General features: G+C 44.0%; 2 protein-coding genes across 5 annotated transcripts; both read right to left on the bottom strand.

The window, feature by feature from the left end:
* Positions 1 to 470: 470 nt before the first annotated feature.
* On the bottom strand, positions 471 to 11,828 carry LOC6551152 (interferon regulatory factor 2-binding protein-like). Of its 2 annotated transcripts, XM_001978325.3 has the most exons (4): positions 10,195 to 11,828; positions 2,207 to 2,296; positions 1,149 to 1,786; positions 471 to 889 (listed from the first exon to the last, which is right to left on the bottom strand). In XM_001978325.3, exons 1-4 carry the CDS (start codon positions 11,162 to 11,164, stop codon positions 749 to 751), a joined length of 1,839 nt encoding a protein of 612 aa, XP_001978361.1. In that variant the 5' UTR covers positions 11,165 to 11,828; the 3' UTR covers positions 471 to 748. The 2 variants fall into 2 exon arrangements, with proteins under 2 accessions (XP_001978361.1, XP_026837897.1); XM_026982096.1 differs by lacking the exon at positions 2,207 to 2,296.
* A 1,224-nt stretch (positions 11,829 to 13,052) lies between these two features.
* Positions 13,053 to 21,038, bottom strand: LOC6551151 (LIM domain kinase 1). 3 transcript variants are annotated; one of them, XM_026981707.1, is made up of 6 exons: positions 20,753 to 21,038; positions 18,632 to 19,275; positions 18,010 to 18,075; positions 16,702 to 17,923; positions 15,037 to 16,636; positions 13,053 to 14,978 (listed from the first exon to the last, which is right to left on the bottom strand). In XM_026981707.1, the coding sequence occupies exons 2-6, from the start codon at positions 19,237 to 19,239 to the stop codon at positions 14,674 to 14,676; spliced, it is 3,801 nt and encodes a 1,266-aa protein (XP_026837508.1). In that variant the 5' UTR covers positions 19,240 to 19,275; positions 20,753 to 21,038; the 3' UTR covers positions 13,053 to 14,673. The 3 variants fall into 3 exon arrangements, with proteins under 3 accessions (XP_026837508.1, XP_001978360.1, XP_015011350.1); XM_001978324.3 differs by having other exon boundaries at positions 20,716 to 21,037; XM_015155864.2 differs by lacking the exon at positions 18,010 to 18,075 and having other exon boundaries at positions 20,716 to 21,037.
* Between the last annotated feature and the right edge of the window lie 254 nt (positions 21,039 to 21,292).

The raw sequence follows: 21,292 nt of genomic DNA, 5'->3' as shown, positions 1-21,292 counted from the left end.
CTCGCCTACATAACAGAATTATAATTATCGTCTAATGTATAGGTTTTATGTATAATCGTATTAAAAAAAAGGATTTTATATCTAATGCCAGCAAGTGTGTTTTCCTTTATTTGTGGTTTGCCGCTTGTGTCTGCTACAATTAGGTTGATTTTAGTTTACTATCGTTTTATTAAGAAAAATTTCATTTCGGTTCGAAAATCTTCCTCACTTGGCTACGTATGCATTTTCGTAGAAATTTCGTGTTGGTTGGTGTTCGTTTTCTTTTTGGACAAATTTACCAACGCCCGTCTATATGTAAGCTTCAAAAATGTGTATCAACGCATTCGCTTACATATGTTTTTCTGATTTTCTGATTTGCGAGCGATTTGGTGTTGTGTTTTCTTTTCTCCGTAAACTTCAAATTGCAATTTTCATTTACGTGATTCTTCTCTTATTTGTGTTTTGTTGCTTACGCCTACAAAATTGTTGTTTTGTTGTTGTTTTGTTTTTGTGTCTGTTGATGTTCATGATGTTGTTGTTGTAGTTCTTGTTTGGTCGGTCGTCATGGACAAAGACAGTGCATTTACATTCATATCTGCTACTGCTGAGATGCCGCCGCCATGTCCAAAAAAAATCGGTTACTCCCCCAATCTTAAACCAGAGATCCAACAGAGAGTGTCAAGAGTTGGATGCCAGATATACTCCGGGGAGTTGTCGCCTCTCAAAAGTGCTCCAAAGCCCTGCGCAGCTTCTTACAGTAAAATGGACATTAAGACTCGCGCTCCTTCTTCACCTTAACCTCCTCGCCCAGAATGGTGGTGATCTCGCCCTGCATGAAGGCCCACGGTATCACCGAGTTGGCTAGCGGACAGCGATCGCCGCTGGGACAGTACACCTCGTTGCCCAGTCCCTGTCGAGGAAACGAAACAATTCAGAGTTAGTAGAGTTCCATAATGAAAAGGCTATAAATCCCAGTGCAACACATTTGTCCAACTATCACTGATTTAATCCCTCACATTATCGAAAACAATTGAAATTAATATTGTGTAGACTTGTTTTAAACGAAATAAACGGCAGAATGGCCTGCTGTTTCTACAGATACATAATGGATCGTGATAGTGGAAAAGTATGTTGCAGTGGATATATGGCCCATCTTTCGACCCACTCACATTCTGTCGTTTGATGCTCTCGCGACTGCAGGGGAAGCAGAATTTGTGGTGATTAACCGAGGGGCATTGGACAAAGTGCGTATCCTCCAATCGCTCCTGGCACAGGGTGCACTTAAGCGTGGCATTCTGGGCAGCTGCCGCCGCTGCTGCCGCTGCTGAATTCGAGGCGGCACTGCTGCCCGGAGCTCCGCCGAGGCCGCCGCTGCCCGCCGAACCGCCGCCGCTGGCCAGCGGTGTGCCGCCTCCGCCACCGCCCTGACTGCCACTGCTGCCGGGACCGGGATTTACGGATCCACCGCTGCCATTGCTGCCGGATGGACCATTACCGCCGGCCGGACTGCCATCACCGGCCACTGAATTTGGCGCCATCGAGGCGGGACCAATGGCTCCATTGCCTCCGCTACCGGAACTGGCACCGCCGCCCGGTCCGCCGCTGGTACAGCTCAGCTGTCCACTGCCGCCGCTGGGTCCGCCCAATTGGCCGCTGGCTGCATTCGAGCCGGGTCCTCCGCCGCCACCGCCCCCAAGGCCGCCGGCGACCACCGCCTGGCCTGGATTCGAGCCGCCCACCTCGGAGCTGGTAACGGTGGTGCTGGACACGTGACGGGATCCTGACGAACGACGTCCCGACGAGGAACCTGCAAAATTCGATTTCATTAGACTGGGCAAGCAACGAACTACCCTAAAGACAATGGCAAATTTATGAATATGAAAGGAACAAAATTAAGATAATCATAAATCACCAATATGTAATATATAATATATTACCACAAGATAATCATACAGTTTTTGAGAAATGCGTGTACAGACTACCTCCTTTAAAAGAAATATTATTAAGAAAAAATATATATGTAAAATCTCAAATGGTTAATATTACAACGAAAAATGCAAGTAAACTTCTACGTAAATAAGGAAAACGAACATATGATTTCAAAATTTGCATTAAAATAGATATTAAATGTATTTGTGATATGTGTGTATTTTACAATTGTACAATCATGCAGTTGACAATAAGCTACAAACTGATACCGCAACCGATTGTGTGGAGGCAAACTAACCCGAACTGTTCGGCGAGTGTACGCTGCGCGGGGGCAGCGGTCCCGAGGGCGGACTCGATCCATTGCGCCGACTGGCCGGGGACATGTGCTCTGCAATGTGAAGATGGTGTGGAATCGCATTAGGTATCAGATTGGCTGCACAGAGAGAAACAAGCAGCTTGATGTCAGCTTGATATTCGCAGGACGATATGATACTCCATTAGATATGTACATTTTCATACTACATTTAAATTTAGGCAAAAACCGATTCCAATTGAACTCAACTTGTCATGGGTTTTATTCATTTATATGTGTCATGGGTCACCATGATAACTTAGGCATGTAATCTCGTGAGTCAAGTGCAATGTACCATGGGCCTTGGCCCCACTTTGCCACATTATTATACACTGGCATGCATAAGTATGGCGACACACCCACAAAATCATCACTGACGACGGCGCAGCCTATAATTCAAGAGCTCATACTATTATTATTCATACTAAATTATCCATAATTGACGTTGACATCGGCGATGGTGGGGCGAAGGCGACCTCCCAAAATCTTTTTAAACCATGACTTTAAATGTGTGTGTTTTTTTTTCATTGCAAATTGTACATTTTTGAAGAATTGGGGAGAAGAACAAGCCGTTTTCATTCAATTTGTGCTTTCGATTTTGTGGGCGAATGAATCAAACAACGAAAAGAGTTAATCACATGTTTCGTTTTGGTCTTGCCTCAGTGCAAAATGAATTTATTGTTGTTGGTTTTATTTGGGCTTTATTTTGTTGTTTTGTTGCCTTGTTATATGTGTAATTTTAGAACTTGGCACGAAACGTGTTTCTATGTATATTTCGTGTTGTGCACATATATATAAACACGTAGCATGTACTTCTACATATGTACATAAATTCACATTCACTTATTACTTGGCAACGCCGGCTCAGCAACAAGAGCACCAACAACAAGTTTCATTCACCGGCGAGCCATGTGACGTCACAGCGGCATGTTACGATTGCGTGTCATTCTTGTTCCACTGTGCAGCTCACACAGCTGTTTTTTTTTCTTTTTTTTTGCCTCCTTTGTTTTTGTTGCTCTTGTTTCGCTTGCTTCCCTCTGTCGTCTTATTCTCTTTCTTCACCTTCTTCTTGTTGGCAAAGTGCCCGAATGGAATAAAAAGAAACAAAACGAGTTCTGCTGCTGCTGCGCATACGTCACGAAAAGTTGGCGGGCGTGCGAGTGAGCGAGAGAGAGAGAAAGAGAACATGCAGCCGGTTTCTCCATCTCGTTTTGTTATTTTTTGCATGCCAGCATGCAATAATGTGTATGTACACCAGACACACACATACATACATGCATATGCCGATTTGTTTTGACTGCCCGCTGCTGCTGCTTCTTCCACCTCTTTTTCACTTGCTTTTGTGTTTGCTGTTCGGCGCTCTGTTACGGCGCTGTAAATGAGCTGTTATGCCGCTGTAAACTGGTTGGCTTTTTTATATGCACAAGATTTCAATTTTGTTGCTTTTCGCAGGCAATGCACGCGCACGCGTAGCTGCTTGATATTGAAAATAAAAAATGAAAATTAAAACACAACAGCGCGCTGCAGAAGGTGGACGAGAAGAGGCAATGGCAGAGCGTATTTCATTTGTATGCCCAACAGAAGATAGCACATTGCTCAAATGTCGACGCTTGTCAGTTTGCCGGCGTCGCACAGTGGGCTGCATACGAAATTAAGCTCTCGCACATTTGGCGAGTGTGTGCTGTTATGTTTATTTATTTGATAAACTGTTGCTTCTTTTACTTTTCCTTTTGCTTTTGCTCTTGCTAAATTGCTTACGCTGGCTAAATTGGCGAATAAGGAAAATAAAGAAGAAGAAGCAGACGCGAGCAGCATGAAGAAAACAGCAAAGGAATAGCGAAAAAGGAATGATGAGGAGGGGAGAGGCAGGCAAGGCAAAGTCGTGCATGTTGTGTGGCCCCAACACGAATGCATTAGAGTACGTGTGCGTGTGTATTTATAGCATTTGTTTATATTTTGCATGCAAGAGATGAAGAACAACAGCAATAAATGCCAAAGCGAAAGCCTATCCCCTCTTCTCGCCCCACCACCTCACAATCCACCACCGCATTCTCCATCCCTTTCGCACTGCTGCCGTTGCGCAGTTGCAGTTGCATGTGCGTGGCCCATTGAGAAGAATGCGGAGATAGCGAGCGATAGAGCGAGATGGCAAGCCTGCCACATACAGTTGCAAGCACGGCGCACAGTGGCCCAAATGCAAGAACAAGTGAATGGATAACAGTGGCACAAAAATAACAGTAGTTGTCTTATAGCTTATTTATTCCTATATATTTTTCTTTCTGTTAATTTCAATTTTTAAATTTTAACACATTAGATCAAATAAATAAAGTTCACATTTCAAATCCAAGACCGTAAACTTGTTAAAAAGCAAAACAAATTTTAACTTTATCTAATTTCCAGTTTTGGAATATCATTCTTTCGATTCTACAACTATAATACAAAATGAAATATCAATTTATGGATATTTTGCATTGATAGTTGGGACAAGAAACTGCATTAAAACTGTAAGCATGAGTGAATTATCCATAAGACTACTAAATATCGTTCTAGGTCATAAACACTTTTCAGTACTAATACTATTTTCAAATAGCATTCTAATTCCAACGAACCACTGTATTCAGTCTCAGTTTACTGCAGTCGAACTTCACTCGACTGCAACTTCGTTGCAATCTATTTTTGAAACGACTTTATTTAACGCAGATATATGTGCACACATACACATGTAGTGTGCTTTAGTGCATTTAAATATACATATGTATGTATGTAGATATGCACCCCAATGTTTATTTGTTTTTCATACATTCGGAGCTGAAAACAAACAAATTTGCGCTATCTCCTGCTATCCCAGTATCGAATATGAAACTATTTATAGAATTAGTTTACGTTTTCCGCCGTTCAGCACATTTTGCCTGGCTATGGAATATTTCTCGATATTCCGATGTATTTTTTTTTTGCCTTTTCGCACAACTTTGCTAGAATGAATCATTTGACAATTTATTACACATTTTTAGTCATGAGCCAGTGAAAACCGGGGCGAGAAATGCAAACAATAAATATTTATACAATGTTGTATATGAGAAAGGAAACCATATTGTGTTCGGTGTGTTTATATGTGGAATAGAAACTATTCTCACCTTCGAATGAATGAAAACGAATCGCACCACACCCAATGGGCGGCCACGCCCACTTGCTTACGCCCTCCCCATTTTTCACAGCACTATCTATTTGCCGAGTATTCAAATGAGATTCCCTGGGGAAAGGAATTGCAATTGCTGGCGAATTCATTCATACGAAGTCTAACTTTTTTGATTTGATTTTATCATTTAAATATCATCAAATAATAGCAATAAATAATAGCTTTTTTATAATTTTTAATCAGCTCTAATCGTTTATCAAAGTTTCCTTATTGACAAACTCAAATGTGGATGGTATGTAATTAACCTTATTTGATAAAACTATAAATTCCTAATAACCCAATAAGTACATTATAATGATGCGATGATTATAAGCCTTATCTACACTTTTTCTGCAAATTATCAGTCACGTGATTTTTGGGTAACTCAACGGCATAAATAGGCCAACTTGATAATTTACTAATAGAAAATATTAAAAATTAACAAACTGTTTTTTTCGAGCTCGTTGATATCAAAACATTAACCGATAAAATACAAAGAATACAACTGAGAGCCCCATTAAAATTTATTAGCTTTAAAAGTACAACCCACACTGTATAATGCACACTTATCATGGGCAATGTTATACGTTATTCAGCGATATAATAAATTGGAGCGTTGCCCCAAGTGGGAATACTCTTAAGTGGATCCAATCTTCATTGATTGGTTTCCGAAATCACATCTTCAAAGGAAAAAGTCTCAGCCATCGTGTATTTGTGTTTATTCAGTGTAGGAAAAAGAAACTTTAACAAAACACAGAAGATCTAATGAAAAATAAACAAATGTGCTACAGGGTGTATGGCATGCCACCACTCAAATTGAATATAGCGACCCGGTACAACGCGGCGCTATCAGTCAAAGTTGGCCGTGGCTGAGCTGATAAGAGTTGATAAGATAGGCTGAGGACCCCAGTCCACTTAACAATTAGATAAGATAAACAAAACAGCTGTGTGTATTGAGTATCAAGAGCGGCCCAAGAGCAAACGAAAGTGGAATTGGAAGTGCAAATGGAATTGGAAATGGGAAGCGAAGCGGTGTTTTGTGTACCCTGTACTCGAGTAAGTCATACTTTCCATCGGAATCCGTCTAGATTGTTTTTCTTATCTCCATGACGGCGGCTGGCTATCGGGCGGAAAAAGACCTTATCAACACACAGCCATACAAATCGGGATGATCTCACTGAAGAGATCAAGAAACTTTTGGTTTGCTGCTAAACTTGGCTTTCTATAACTTTTAGTTCGGAGTAATGCATAAAGTGTATGCATTTAAATCCAATAAAAGATCGAGATATCACTTTTAATTTCTACTCCTATAGACCTCAAAACCTAAGACTCAGGAAATCCCAAGACTTTTATGATCAAAAGCGGTATACATACATTTCCCCAACTGTTGATAAGTAAACGCTGGTAATACGATTCCGGCATGTATCAATCAATAAGAGAATCATTTATCATAAACCGGCGATTGCATTTCATATCGGCAGAAACCGACAATTCTCAGGCCGCTGCTCTTTCCGCGTGTTTGTTTTTCGGGTCTCATGTTTTGGGTCCTAGCTACTTATCGAGCAGTTGTTTGCCTTATCAATTAACCACATGGTTGGGTCCCGCAGTTACGATAAGATATGGTCGATGGTGCAATCTCCGCCGATAAGTTAATCGTTTATCTTCACACACAGACCAAGTGCCAACCCCTAGAATGGCAAATGAAATGTGTAAAGCTCTAGATACCCTTACAGACGAATTTATGCAAAGTAACATATATTCGCAAAGTGAATTGTTTGGACAACTAGGAAAGTCAAAATGGTAGAAATATATAAGCGAGCTAAATGATTTGATGTTACGATATAAAACTATTGTAACTTTGTCATAAAGTATTAAATCATCTACTTCTTGCAGAATCACCTATTACATCAACTACCATCAGAATCAACTATTACAGAATAGTTGCAATATACATATATTCTACAGAATAGCTAGAACTCACATAATTACAGTTAAACATTTAAAACAATATTTGAACATTTTAATGCTTCAATGGTTATATTCTAGTGACCGCTGCTGTATCTAATCAGCGGCGGTGACTTTGCTACTTCACGTGTTTTAACGGTTAACAGCGGCCATGCACTCCAGCTAGCCATCTCGCTCGCACTTGCCGCAATTGCAGCTGCACTGAGCACGCAATGTCTAAATTAGAAGGGAGTGTGAGTGGGAGAGGGGGATGCACACCGCCCCACCCCCTCCCAACCAACCGACAAAACGAAGGCACGAACAGAATTCCTGGCGAACGCATTGGAATGGTCAGTCAGTAAATGCATACACACGAACTAGATACACACACACACTTAGCCGGCAACACGAAGCGCTGAATGAAACGAAACGAAGAATAAAGGGAGGGTGCTAGGTGGGCAATGAGTACGGGGGTGGAGTGGGGGTGGCGCGCGCACGTTGCCGTTCCATTTTATCATTTTGTACATACAAAAATATACGTACATACGTACAAGAATATAGCAACATACAATTTGTACAATTTTTCCTCTGTACACCCAAAAATGTTTGTTATATTTTTAGTATATACACAGACGAAATAAATATGTACCAGGTTTTTTTGTTTTGTTTTTTTTTCCTGTTTTTTGGTAATGAAACGAATACACACAGGAAGGAAGAAGCAGAAGCGTAACGTAAATACAAAACAACAAACGAAATTCGCACAGTGGGCGTAAGGTGGGAAATTCCAGAAATGCATACATATTTGATTGGAATTTTATTTTTGGCAAGTTCTTATTGCCTTTCGTCTGGGAGAAAGCATTTGGACTTATTGGTCTTTCTTTGTTTTTACAAATTTTAGCACAATAAAGTTAAGTTACGTTTTTCGTTAGAGCATAAAGATAGAACAATTTGAAAAATATGAAGATAATGCATTTTTTTTGCAAAGTTAATCAAGTTTTGCCCCACTGTTTGATGACGGCATCGGTATGAGCGAAAAAGTTTTGTTTTTCATCTCGTCTTTAGTGTTTTTGTTGTTGTTGCTGTTGTCACTGCAGCTCGTTCCGTAATTCGTATACCAACTAAAATTTATCTACACCGAGGTTTGACTGTCGCGTTTGTGTATGTATGCGAGTGTGTGTGTGCAACTTGTTATCGCATAGCGTAAAAAGGAGAAACAGCAGAAGAAGCAGCAGCGAAAACCAAAACAAGTTTAATGACGTTTTGCGCGCGCAGACAAGAAAGAAAAAATACAACAAAAACCAAAGGTACACACACCAACACAAACGCACGAAACCAGTTTGGAAAGAAGAGGAGAGCGGCAGAAGAAAGAGATAGAGAGCGAGAACATTACAACGTCAGCGTCGACGATTTTTGCACGTCTCTGTTTTTATTACATTTTGCGGCCCTTTTTTCGTGTGCTTTTTGCGCTTTTTTCGCCGTTTTTTTGTGTTTGCCACTGCGCCTGTTACGTACGTGCATGTAAGCGAACACGTAGCTATGCATGTGTGTGTATGCGCGGTACATGCACATGTATATTCCCTACATGTATATTGGCATGTGCGCATGCCTTTTAATGGCAAGGGTTAGCAGCCCCTTTTTTTCCACGGAGGGTTGCAAAATGCGTTTCTACGCTTCTTTTTCTGTATGAATGTACATATGTATGTGCATGCATGTGCACGAGTGTATGTGTATTATACATACGCATGGGGAAGCGATAAGGACGCGCTGATAAGCAAATGAGTTATCTAATCTCCGACACAACGCTCCTTATCATCCATACAAACGTCGGCTCATGTGTGTGTGCATATACATGACAAGCGAAGTCTGCTTCTTGCACGCCTTCCAGTAAGGAGAGATAAGCAGCAGGCAATCACGACGTTCCACTCTGCCCTGAATGAGCGGTATGTGTGCCACAATATCGCCGCCTCTCTTCCTCTTCCTCCCACTCCCCCACCCTCATCCAGGCTAGAGCGAGACAGACACAGTGCTCTGTATCCCGCGATCGCGGCTCAAATACAAAAAAAAATAAAAAAAAAGTGAGGGGGGGTGGGAGAAACGGTAAACAAATACAGTGGGCGCCAGCTATTTGAGATCTGTGATTTCAGCAATTTCTGTGATCTTTCATTCCAAGGAATTTAATAGTTATTATTGTTATCCAGGCATTTGGTGCGTATTGGCGTCAAGTCAGCAAGAAATTTTAGACAAACACATTATTTCTTTTAACTGCTGTTATACGATCTCTTGATTGTTTAAACAAATCTCGATTGTTGCCATTTTTGCTTGCCTCTGGCCATCTAAATGAACTCAAATATCACCCCTCGCAAAGTTTCCCAAGTATTTCAATGACTATATTTTGATAAAATTTACTTGAGAAGATATCAAGTGCTTACTGTGACTTGAAAATAACCTACCGTCACTTTATTTTCCTATCTATATCGCATTCGATCTCTACAACGGATAAGAAATCCATGACTGATAGTGGATTATCCCCCCAATCTGTTTCCTAATGCCATGGGGACAGTGTTTTGAATTATTATTTATAATGACAAATATTCATGTTTATCAACATAGCTTCTCATGCTCTTCCTAGATTCATTAATCTAATTATTAACAAAGGTAATTTTCATGTTGATATTTGCTTATCAAATTCAACCCCTGCGTATATTTGAGAATCACTACTGTATATGATCAAGCTCCCCATACTGTCTGCAAAATTCTCCCTATTGTGTAATCACTGCACCAAGTATTTTGAATGATCTCTTTCATGTTTGCTCACCTGCTTTGAAGGTCGATGCATCGAAACTGGGCGCTCTGACCGGCTGCTGTTTATCACGCAGTCCGCTGAGCTGACGCTCGGGCACATAGCTGACCGCAGCTGGAAGGGATTCGCCGCGCGTCAATGGCGGTCTGCCGCCACCGCCCGTTGGATCGTCCATGGCGCTGCGCTTGATGCCGGGCGGACCGCCACCGGCCACGCCTCCGCCGGCGGATAGGGCGTTGCCAGGACCGCCATCTGGCGGCAGGCCGTGTCCCGATTGTTGTTGCTGCTGGCTCACATCCACATCGACATCCTCGCTGGGTGGGCGCTTTAGATTCACAGAGAGGGAGGGGGGGAGGCTGCCACCGCCACTGCCGGCGGTGGGTACGCCTCCGCCCGGTGCACCGCCTCCGCCGCGGGTCGCATTTGGCGGCAGGTGGTGGGGCGTCATGTGTGAAATGCGTACGGGTCGTACTCCGCCACCGGGTGCATCCTCCAGCTTAACGGGATAGTCCAGTGGTGGACCGATGCGTGGCACGGGCATTTGATAGGGCATCTGATGATGATGATGCACTGCAGCAGCAACGGCATTACCCAGCGAACTCAGCGAACCGGCGCCCGACGGCCCGGGACCACCGGTGCCGGGCGGACCACCCGGTGGACCGCCGCCGCCTCCGCCGCGATGGGAGCCCGGTCCTGGTCCTGGAACTGGACCAACTTGTAACTGTTGTTGCTGCTGCTGCTGCAGGACGACGGCTGCTCCTGCAGCGGCGGATACTTCGCCGTTCTCATGGGAACGCTGCTGTTTGCTGGCGGGATGGAGACGCTTCATTTGGCGGGCGGCGTCCAGCACCGCCTCGATGCGATCGGCGCCCTCGTAGTTGACGCAACCGCGGCATACCGCCTCCGAAAAGTCATTGATCATCGCCCATGGCATGCGGGGTAAATCGCACAGATAGCAGTGCTGCCTTTTCGTTTGCAGCGACATCCTGCTGCTGTCCTGGAAAATGGCAACTGTCAACTGTCAATTGGAAGCCCTGGATGGGCTGGATCTGGAAATGGGTTCGTGCGTGTGTGTGCTGTTTTAGCTCACTGGAATGGCTAACTGTTCCTTCCTGCTGGCTGGCTACCCTATTTCCTATTATTTATAATTTTCTCGTTTTTATATTTTCTTCTTTTTTCTTTCAGCTTCTTTTCTGTTGTGCGTTGTAGCTATTTTTCTTTCTTAGCTTTTGTTATTCATGTTTTCGTATTGATTTTCGCACACACGCACACACACACGCGCGCAGGCACGCATTTTTCACCGCGCTTCCACCCGAAAAAAAATTCACTTATGTTTCTTTTTGCTTCAGGCCTTCTTCTTCTTTTCTATTGCGCTGCGCTGCTCGCCAACACGCACGCACACAGGCATACAGGCACACATACGCACATACACAGCACACTTAGGCACGCGCGCAGCGGAGTGAAAGAGAGCGGGGGCGCGCGAGTGAGCGGGACACGTAAACGTACGACGACGCCAAAAACGTGGAGGAACAAAACGAACGACGAGATCGCGGCGACGCAGCGAATAACGGAAAACCGAACCGGACGCCACAAAACTCGCTGATAGAGTGCGACCTTGGCGAGCATGTGCGAATATACCGCAGTGGCCCAGCGAAATGCACTAAAAAATCTCCGATAGTATACTGGAATATACCAAGGAAATACCAGAAGTGCTGGCATATCAAAGACACGAACCAATGAAATACCAGAAGTGCTGGTATATCAGAGACACGAACCAAGAAAATATCGCAATTGCTGGCATATCAGAGACATGAACCTTTTCGTGGACACGAACCGGGGCTGCGAGGACAGCAAAGACTACAACCATGCGCAAGCAAAGGGGATTATAACTTTTTGTTTTTTAATTTAACGCCTTTTTTGAGAGCAGTAATTTTACTTTTTAATTTTAAGGCATTTGATATAATGCTTCTAATATTAGAGCCAAATATTATGTGAAAAACCTTGTAACTGCTTTAGTAATTAAATAAATTATTTACATATATGAAAACCCCCATTGCTTAAGTAATTAAACATAATATTTAAATTTATGAAAATCCCCATTGGGCTACGTCTCTGCCTGTGTACGTGCCTGCACGTCATAGTCACGAAACGTAATCTAGTGACGAAATCCCTCCCCGAAAGTTCGTCCGTAAGTATACCATGTAAAGTTCGTGGCCCAACTGGATACACATCCGTTTTTGTGCAGATACACATGCACATACATAGATACGGAACGTACATAGGATACAGAAATGTAGACCTTGAATCCGTATGCTCCATCTCTTTCGCTCGCCGAACAGCTGACTTAACAGAGCTCTGTAGCTGTTAATGAAATTAAAAGCCCTGATTTCGACGAACAAAAAAGGACATCTGAAAAGCACTGCGCAGGACCACAAAGTGCAAGCATGTATATGTATATTGTTACACATATGTGCATATATATACTCTGGCTGTTGGCCTGAATCGATTTCCCGACCATGGTCTGGGACAAATTCCGTATCTGTGCGTACATCCTGTGAAAAGGAAATGCGGAAAAGGAGCCACCAGATACAGAAACACACGAACAAGCAACGACCTCGTAAACGGGGTCCTTTACTGACGCCCCTCCTCCTCCTTTCCATACGCCCCCACAGTCCCGACCATAAGTTTATGTCCGCGCACAACTGTACCCACATCTTCACATTTTATTTCAGATCGTTTTCGATAAAGTCTGCGTTTTCTTAATTCTGGTTTGAAATGTTGGGCTCAAAGTTTAAATTGTACAAAAGGTGGAAATAACTGGGCAATAAAATTATATTTGCACAATAAATACAATACAAAGTTGATGGTTTCTTTTTAATGTTCACTTTTTATTAACAAAAAAAGGTTTACGATTAAAATCAAACGAGAAACTATACACTACGTTCATACACAAGCTTTATTTGTAATTACAGACCTTTTGGTTTTCGAATAAGTAGGCAACAAAAACATTATTAGTTATAAACTTATTTACAAGTGGGTAAAAAATGTCGCTATACTGATTATATCTGTTCAACGGCTTGAAGACTAAAATTATTTGAGTAAGGTCCGCGAAAATTCTTGGAACGTTTATCAAACTTCGATTAGCAGGCGTATAAACGTAGTTACAAGGTGGAGTGGGGTCAAAATACAACACATTACATTAGCTGCATATAAAAAATATCGCACATATTTCTTGTATATAAAGATAGTTAAATGCTAGATCGGTTCGGCGCGGCCACTGTTCTACTGGCATACGTCCGTATAACAAGGGCCCGGCTCAAGTGCCTTATAGAAGCAGTTAATTGCAAGCGTTTCGATCCTATATATAGGTTTAGGTATACAATGGCTATATATAAAGTACACAGTATAACAGTATTAGGCTTGAGCGTGTGCGTTTCTTTTGTATAACAGTTAGCGTTATATTACAACTAAAATTGCCTTTGAGCAAAACATTCTTATATTTAGGTATAGAAGTTAGACTTTTCCTCATCAATACAAAAAAAAGTTTGTTTCTTAGACTTGTTAATTATTGTTCTTGGAATGAGGGGACGGGGTGTATGGGTCGAGAATTGATAAATAATAAATTACATTTAAGCACTAACAATGGAATACGTTTATCTATATAGTTATGGAATCGATATATAAATACATTCATATACGCTGTATATCAAAAAATATGTAAACCACAATTTTCCTAGTTAAAGTTCACTTCGTTCCTTTTGTCTTTTTTTATTCGCGGGTGGGATCTTTCTCTCTCTCAAGGATTCTTTAGATTCGTTCGTTTTTCGCTCAACGTCATGGCACAAGTTTCTTCCTTCTCTCTTCATCCGTACTTCTCTGTCTCTTTCGCAATATATAACTTTATGTCAGACAATAGTGGATTAAACAAGTAATTGCTTAGCTTTGCTTCTAGTTGAGTTTGTTAGGTTAGTCGAAACAGTTGTTAACCTGTAATCTTACATACTATAATTATTCGCACGGTTAATACAATCAATGTAAATATTGCAACTTGTTGGTTTACTTTCCTAGCAGGCACTTAACCTTCGTTTAGTTGAAACTTTAAATCAAATGCTGGATTTAAAAACAAAAAATAAACACTTCCATCGGAATGTCGATCTTGTCGTGTGCGTATAACAGTTGCGTTTATAACAGCGGGACAGTTCACTGGCTCCTTAAAGTTACATACATCAAAAAGGCATTATATATTTAAAAAAAATGTGCCATGGAAATGTTACAGAAATTTAGTGTCATTATGCTTAAGTATTGGAATACTAGAAATATAGATATTTCTGTACGATACAAACCGAATGGTTATATCGTTAAAACATTTACGCTAATTACGACAGTTAGTTCGAAGAACATTAAGCTTCCTACAGAAGCTTCCTGAGTGGAACCACAACAATCTGCGCACAACACTTGACAATCGCATGTGGAGGGTATGGCTACTTGGTCCAGCTAGCAGCGCGTATTGAAATGCGTGCGAGCTGGCGGCGGTGGTGCTGCTCGCCTCCTCCGCTCACCGACCGCCGAATTCGGCGATCCAGAGGACCCGGTCCGATGGCCATTGTAGGTGCCCGTCGCTGTTCCTGCCGCGCATCCAGCTCCTCCGACGGATGAGGCCGTCGCTGCGGCCTCCTCGCGCATTTTCTGCTTCTGGTCGGTGAGTCGAGCGCCCAGGCGATGCACCTTTTCGGGACTCAGGATGCTTAGGCGCGTCGTCTTCGAGGATTGCTGCTGATGCTGCTGGTGGTTGGCGGCCGCTGCAGGAGCAAGAGGGTGGTAAAGCTTGATTTGTTTACAATTAATGGGAGTGTTTACCATTTGTCAGTCGCTGGGCCGTGGCCGCAGTGTGCCTTTGGGCCAGATGCTTGCTGGGTGAGCCGGGTCTGTTGCTTCTGGTGGGCGAGACGCAATTGCTGGCGGGTATGGTTTGGGTGGCCGTGCGACTGGGCAGTGGCTTCAGTGGCTTCCCTTTGCTATTGCTCGAGGGCAGGCGATGATTGCTGCTCGTTCGCTGCTGTTGGAGCGGCGGAAGTGGCAGCGTTAGCTTGTGCTTCTTCGGCAGCCAGTCAGGGGCGGATGGTGGACCACTACTGTTGGTATGGGTCGTGGTGGTCACATTTCCATTGCTATGTAATGTGACACTATTGTTGAGGCTGGTCGGCAGGAAAATTGGCGGATTGACAATGGTGCTATTGCTGCTCTGGCTTTTGGTCGTTGCTGTGGCTTTGCTTCGCTTGGGTGCTGGTGTGGCCAACGGCTTGGCAACTCCGCTGGAGGCCAGATTCTCTAGGGACTCGGCATGCTGCAGCTTTTGTCCCACCATTGCAACGGGCGGATTCTTTCGACCAAAAATGGGCGTCTGATTGATGCGCTGCGTACGGGGCGGTGGCGGTGGGCAATTGTTGCCACCATTCAGAACTGCAGCTTCGTGCTCCAGACGCTGGAACATCTTAAGGGCCACCGGTGGGGTTTTGAAGAAGTTCTTCATGGAGTGCTGCGACTGGTTGAAGTTCCGCCGGCTGGCCTCCTCCAAATGCTCGAATTTGCTGCGGCACTGATTCAGGCGGGTGCGCATATCATCGATGGCCAGGCGGTGGTGCTGAGACTCCTGGTTGCTGGGTCGAATGGTGCTCTCCTCCAGCTCGTCCTTGGCAGGTTTCATCGTATTCTCGTCCTCTTGCGCTGCTGGCAGACTATTAACATCATGGTAATTTAAGCTAGTGTCGCAACTGGAGTCCACATCGGAATGGGTGTTCAGATCCCTTACATCCTGTAGCTGCAGTTCGGCACCGTGACGCAGATCCACCAGGTAACCTCTTTCGCCAAACGGACGACATTTCTTAAGCGCCTTCTTCAAAGCCCTTTCCTTGGACTCCGTGTCGGGTGTGAGATTACGACGCTCCTCCTGGGCGCCCAAGAAACGCTGGCGACGCCTGGCACGCATGCTGTCCCGCAATCTCTCGCCGCTGGGTGAGAAATCCTTGCCGAGATGAGGAGATTTGGGTATGTCCTGGGGCTTGATCACCAGGTTCTCCTTCTCCTTTTCCACGGGCGAAATTTCCGAATCCGCCGCATTCTTGGCCAATTCATTGAGGTTATTTAAGCTGCGCTGGGTGGTGGGCGACAAGGCGTCCTCTGAGCTGGCGTACCACTCCTGAAAGGTCTCGATCTCGTGCAGCAGGCGCTCTGGCGGCACACGGTCGGCGGCCAGATCATCGGCGAGACGCAGAAGCCAAACGTGCAGAGTTTCAAAGCACGGACGCAGATCGGGATTAAGATCACAGCAGACAAAGGCCACTTTAACGAAAGGCTCCGGACACTGGGCGCAGAACTTCTCGCGAAACTCCTGCTGATTGAGACTGAAGTCCGAATTGCGGGGCATGAAATCCGGATCGGCTTCCACGCGTCCAATGATCTGCAATGCATTGGCCAAATAGGTTAGAGAGCTCAGCCAATAAAGTAATGCTAACTTAATCTCACCTCACACAACATAATGCCAAAGGAGAAGACGTCCACCTTCTCATCGTACTTGAGACCCTTCATCATCTCGGGTGCCATCCAGTAGGGATTCCCGACCACCGTGTAGCGTTGCCTTCGTTGCCTGCTCTTGCTGCGCCTGAGAGTTCCACTCGGTGACATGGCTGCATCGCTGCCAGCGCCTGATCCATAACCGCCTGGCGTCATATTGCCACTGCGATCCGAGGAGGCCACACCGCCTTTCAGACGCGGCGCGTCCACACTGCGTGCTAGTCCGAAATCCGCCACTATGACCGAGCGATCCTCGCGCACCAGGCAATTCATTGAGTTCAAGTCACGATGGATGATGTTCATCGAGTGCAGATAGCTCATGCCGCACGCAATATCCCTGGCCAAGCAGACCCGCTGAGGCCAAGAGAGTACCTGGGCTGGATCGTGAATTAGCTCCTTGAGACAACCACCGGCCACGTACTCCGTGACCATGTGCAGTTTCTTTTCCTTGTACAGAACACCAATGAACTTGAGCACATGACGATGGTCCAGCAAACGGAGAACGGCCACTTCCTTGATGAAATTCCTCTGGGCTTCCTCATCCGCACGATGCAGTTCCTTGAGTACCATCACCTCGCCACTCTGACGGTGGGTCACCTTGAAAACCTTGCCAAAGAAGCCCTCGCCCAGCTTCTCGCCTATGACCAGATCAGATGCACGAAAGATTCGCTGTGGTTTCTGGACCACACGACAAGATTGCGTCCTGGATAGATCGTAGAGCTGGGGATGCGCCGAGTGCTGCTGTGCCTGATGCTGTTCATCCAGCAACTTGGACAGACTCGAACAGCGCTCCTTCTCCTTCAGTTGCGTCATTGCGGTGGCCCCAGCTGCGGGTGGTATTGTCGTGGAAGCGTTGGTCGCTTGTCTCAGTTTCCTGGCCTTTGTGCCCTGTTCGCCGGGTGTCTTGTAGAGGCGCTCCCTGCCCACCTCGACACTGGAGGCCGATGTGCTGAGCGGCAGGATTAACGTGGACGCTGACATCGCCCTCTGGATGTCCGCTTGACTGCAGGAGCGGCACACCTGCACCGGATCATGCTCCACGGTCAGCTGAAGCATCTTCTCATTACTCCGTATCAATTTGTCGATCTGCTCCACGGACGAATCACTAACTGGCGTGCCGTTCACCTCCAAGATGCGATCGCCAATGTGCAGATTCGTCAGATTCACATCGATTCTGGGAGAGAATGGTAAATAAACCAGAGATTAGTGTGTTGCTCCGCTTAGCTTTTGCTTTGTATTCAACTCAGTAGCACTTGTTACCTATAGGGCGCCCCACAGCACTGTTCCGCCATTGAGGTTAGCCAAAAGAAGAAGTTACAGAACAAGCTGTTTCAGTTTTTTGTTTATGTTGGGCAGGCATGTGTTAGGGAAATGGAGAAAGAGTCGGAGGACGAGCCACCAGCGAAATTAGTTGGCGATTAGGATTAGAACTAGTTAGCTAATTTGAAAAGTTTCACAAATGGCAACTCAAAGATAATGGATTGCAACCAATGAAATACAATCAAATAATAGTTATCATTTATAATACGTACTTTCGAATCCAAGCCATGGAAAATTTTTGGACAGTATAAAATATAACCGAAAAGGCATTTTTATCAAAATTCTTATACAAAAAAAAAACTTGTTTTTTGGTGATTTGTGTTGGGAAAAGTGAGTGAATACATTTAGGGCATAGGCAACTTAGATGTTCGGAAAATTCGAGTTCCTAAAACAAAATAGAAAAGTGCCATCTGTTCTTTGAAAGAGGTGTTTAAAAACAACAAGCAACTAAGATGATGTGACAAATGAACAAAATAAAGTTAACAATAATGCTAGATGAACAGTGGATGCATCCATATGCCTAAACTGGTGTAAATTATAGAAATTTCAGATTATTCCTTACTCTGTAATGCGGACCGTGGGACAGCCGTCGTCGAGGGCCACGCCGTCGACCCTCAGACCCGGCGTGGCGTCCTTGGGGATCTCGACCAGCCGGATGGAGTGCATCGGCTTGCCGGCCGTCGTGATTCGAGCCTTGGCATCCGCCGGCTGGCATGAACGCTTGCCATAGCACTGGCCACAGTAGAGCTTCGAACGCTCGACAAGGGCATACGATTCGCCCTCGCCGATGAAGGAGCCGCATGCCGTGCAACAGAAGCACTCCGGATGGAATTTGTGCTCGCCGGCGACCATTACGGGTCCGGTGATAACGGCCGTACACTGCTGACAGGCATCGCCGAACCGGCCGTAGTAGTCCTCTCGGCAATACAGTAATCCCTCCCGCTCGAAGTACCAGTTGTGCAGATGCCCCTCGCAAACGGAGCAGCGAAAGCAATCGCAGTGCCATTGCTGGCCCAGAGCCATCACGATTGGCTCCTCCGGATGGGGCAGTAGTTGACCCCGGCAATGGGCGCACAATGGTGAGTGTCCGCCGGACACAGGTACCGATCCCGCGCCGTATCCAGTGCCACCTCGTCCGCCATTGGCCCGCAGGCGCTGCTGATGATGCATGGAATGTTTGTGTGCCTTGGCCCGATCACGTTAGCACTAAGGGGTACACAAGATATTAGTCGATGACGGAATAGCTATTAAATATAGTAAATATAGACCAGCAGTCACGGAACCTGACCAATTAATCAACAGGGCGATATGAAACTGTGGAAACTAAGTCAATATCACATGGACAATGTAGGTCTATAAATAAGTTATCGAGTTGAATACACATTAGCTATTGATGTTGAAGTATCAATATTAAGATATCTAATCATATCTCAACTATCTATTATCCAGCATAGTTTTTAGTCGGGATTGTTACAATTTTTAACTGATTTTAGTGTTCCATTTTCAAAAACCAATTGCATTAAAAAAAACCATATAAAAACTATAAATGAATAAATAAACTATTGAATAAATTGAATGTTGAAAGATGATGACATATTGAGGCAGCAATTTGAACTTTATTTTTTAAGCGATAGCTAACTTGAAATATTTTTGCGTACTAAACAAATGAGCGAACAAAACAGAATAAGTGAGTTCGGTAGTCATTTGTTTTTAGGGTTCAGTGATAAAGACTTCGATCCTGAGTCAGCTGCCCCATCGGAATTCGCTATACCGCCCGATTTCCATCATCGATTTGCATGCATAATGCATGGATATATACATATGTATAAATGCACATGTATGTATGTATATGGATATATCTCAACATTGACCGTGAAAACTCCAGTTGATGCAACAACAATCGCGGCTCTTTGGATCAACTGCAATCGCAATTGCACTTCAGCTGAGCTAACAGTAGTTGTTGTGCTCGCCGTCCCGCTTACGCCCGCATCAGCTTGGGCAATGAATGACGAATGCACACGCACACACTTGCACGCGCGCACAGTGGGCACATTTGAGCCGTGCGTTAATTGCAGCCTAAGCTCCATGGGAGGTTAATGTGCTTTTAATCACCTGCTCAACCCCTCAAGCATTTACTTAAGCCAACTTTATCACTGTGATTTTGCTATGAAAAAGAATGGAAATGAGTGGGTGTGCCAACTCCATCCTGGCTGAAGTCCAAAATATATTATCTAAGACAAGCTTAGTTTACCAATTGCAATGGATCAAAGTAAACGGATAAAAAATGAAGTAAATATAATTAATTGTCGTATTAGTTCCGCTAGAAACTAATTGCGTTTAATCAGCTATGACTATCATAACTTGCGGTCCAATTTCGGTTAATTAAGTCAATTAATTCACTCGGGCAATTTGCATTTTTGAACTTGAACATTCACAAATTTGTCCACTGTGCGGAGGCAGAAGCACACACACACACACGTACAGGTGCTGCACACACACATTAGAAAATGTGTGTGGGGGAACGGGAACAACAACGACATTAGCAGAGCCAACAGCAACAACAACTGGTTTTTTTGTTTTACTAACATTTTATTGTTTTTTGGTAGATTCGTACACTAAAACAAACACACACACACACACACTTACATAATTGTTCGTTTGTATTGCTATTGACTTGACGCACATTGCACATTTGTTGGTTTTTCTTCGCCTATTTCTTATTCAACTGCAATTCCCGCCAAGCAATTATTATTCGCAATTGCCGAAATGCCGCGGATTTTATTTAATTGCCGACGCGACGCACTCGCTAACTCAAACAATAAAAAAGAAATGCATAATAAACAAAACAACAACAAAACCACACAAAATAAAATACAATTTAGCCGGTGTGACCGTTGGCCTGTCATTGAAAAATCCCAAAGCTATCGGCTAGCTGCTAGCAACTTAAAATACATTTTTCATCCTCAATTAAAAATACTTTTATTATAAACTAGCTTTTAATTACTAACACTTAGGATTAGAAAAACTGAATACTAAAATAGTTTTTCTTTAATCTTCGAGTGACCATATACGAGAATGGGTTCAGAAATAATGCGGTCATACTAAATAAATTATTTAAACTAACTTAACGGTAATGGTGATTTTAAGTATTTTTATTCAGTTTTTCAATTTTAGTTTTGGTTCATGAATTCCATCTATTTTCAATGAACCCGGTGAATTTAAC

This window comes from Drosophila erecta, unplaced genomic scaffold, assembly GCF_003286155.1.
Source record: "Drosophila erecta strain 14021-0224.00,06,07 unplaced genomic scaffold, DereRS2 tig00000126-arrow-pilon, whole genome shotgun sequence".
Classification (NCBI taxonomy): domain Eukaryota; kingdom Metazoa; phylum Arthropoda; class Insecta; order Diptera; family Drosophilidae; genus Drosophila; species Drosophila erecta.
Note: the sequence above shows the minus strand (reverse complement) of the source record. Positions and strands in the feature narration are given on the sequence as shown.

Coding starts and splice junctions, on each gene's coding strand:
- LOC6551151 (XM_026981707.1), bottom strand. CDS start 19,239: ATGCATCATCAGCAGCGCCTGCGGGCCAATGGCGGACGAGGTGGCACT. Junction 17,924..18,009: donor TGCTGTGGGGCGCCCTATAG/GTAACAAGTGCT, acceptor ATTCTCTCCCAG/AATCGATGTGAATCTGACGA. Junction 14,979..15,036: donor GGCCCAGCGACTGACAAATG/GTAAACACTCCC, acceptor TTGCTCCTGCAG/CGGCCGCCAACCACCAGCAG.
- LOC6551152 (XM_001978325.3), bottom strand. CDS start 11,164: ATGTCGCTGCAAACGAAAAGGCAGCACTGCTATCTGTGCGATTTACCC. Junction 2,297..10,194: donor TGCATCGACCTTCAAAGCAG/GTGAGCAAACAT, acceptor TTCACATTGCAG/AGCACATGTCCCCGGCCAGT. Junction 1,787..2,206: donor ACACTCGCCGAACAGTTCGG/GTTAGTTTGCCT, acceptor CGAATTTTGCAG/GTTCCTCGTCGGGACGTCGT.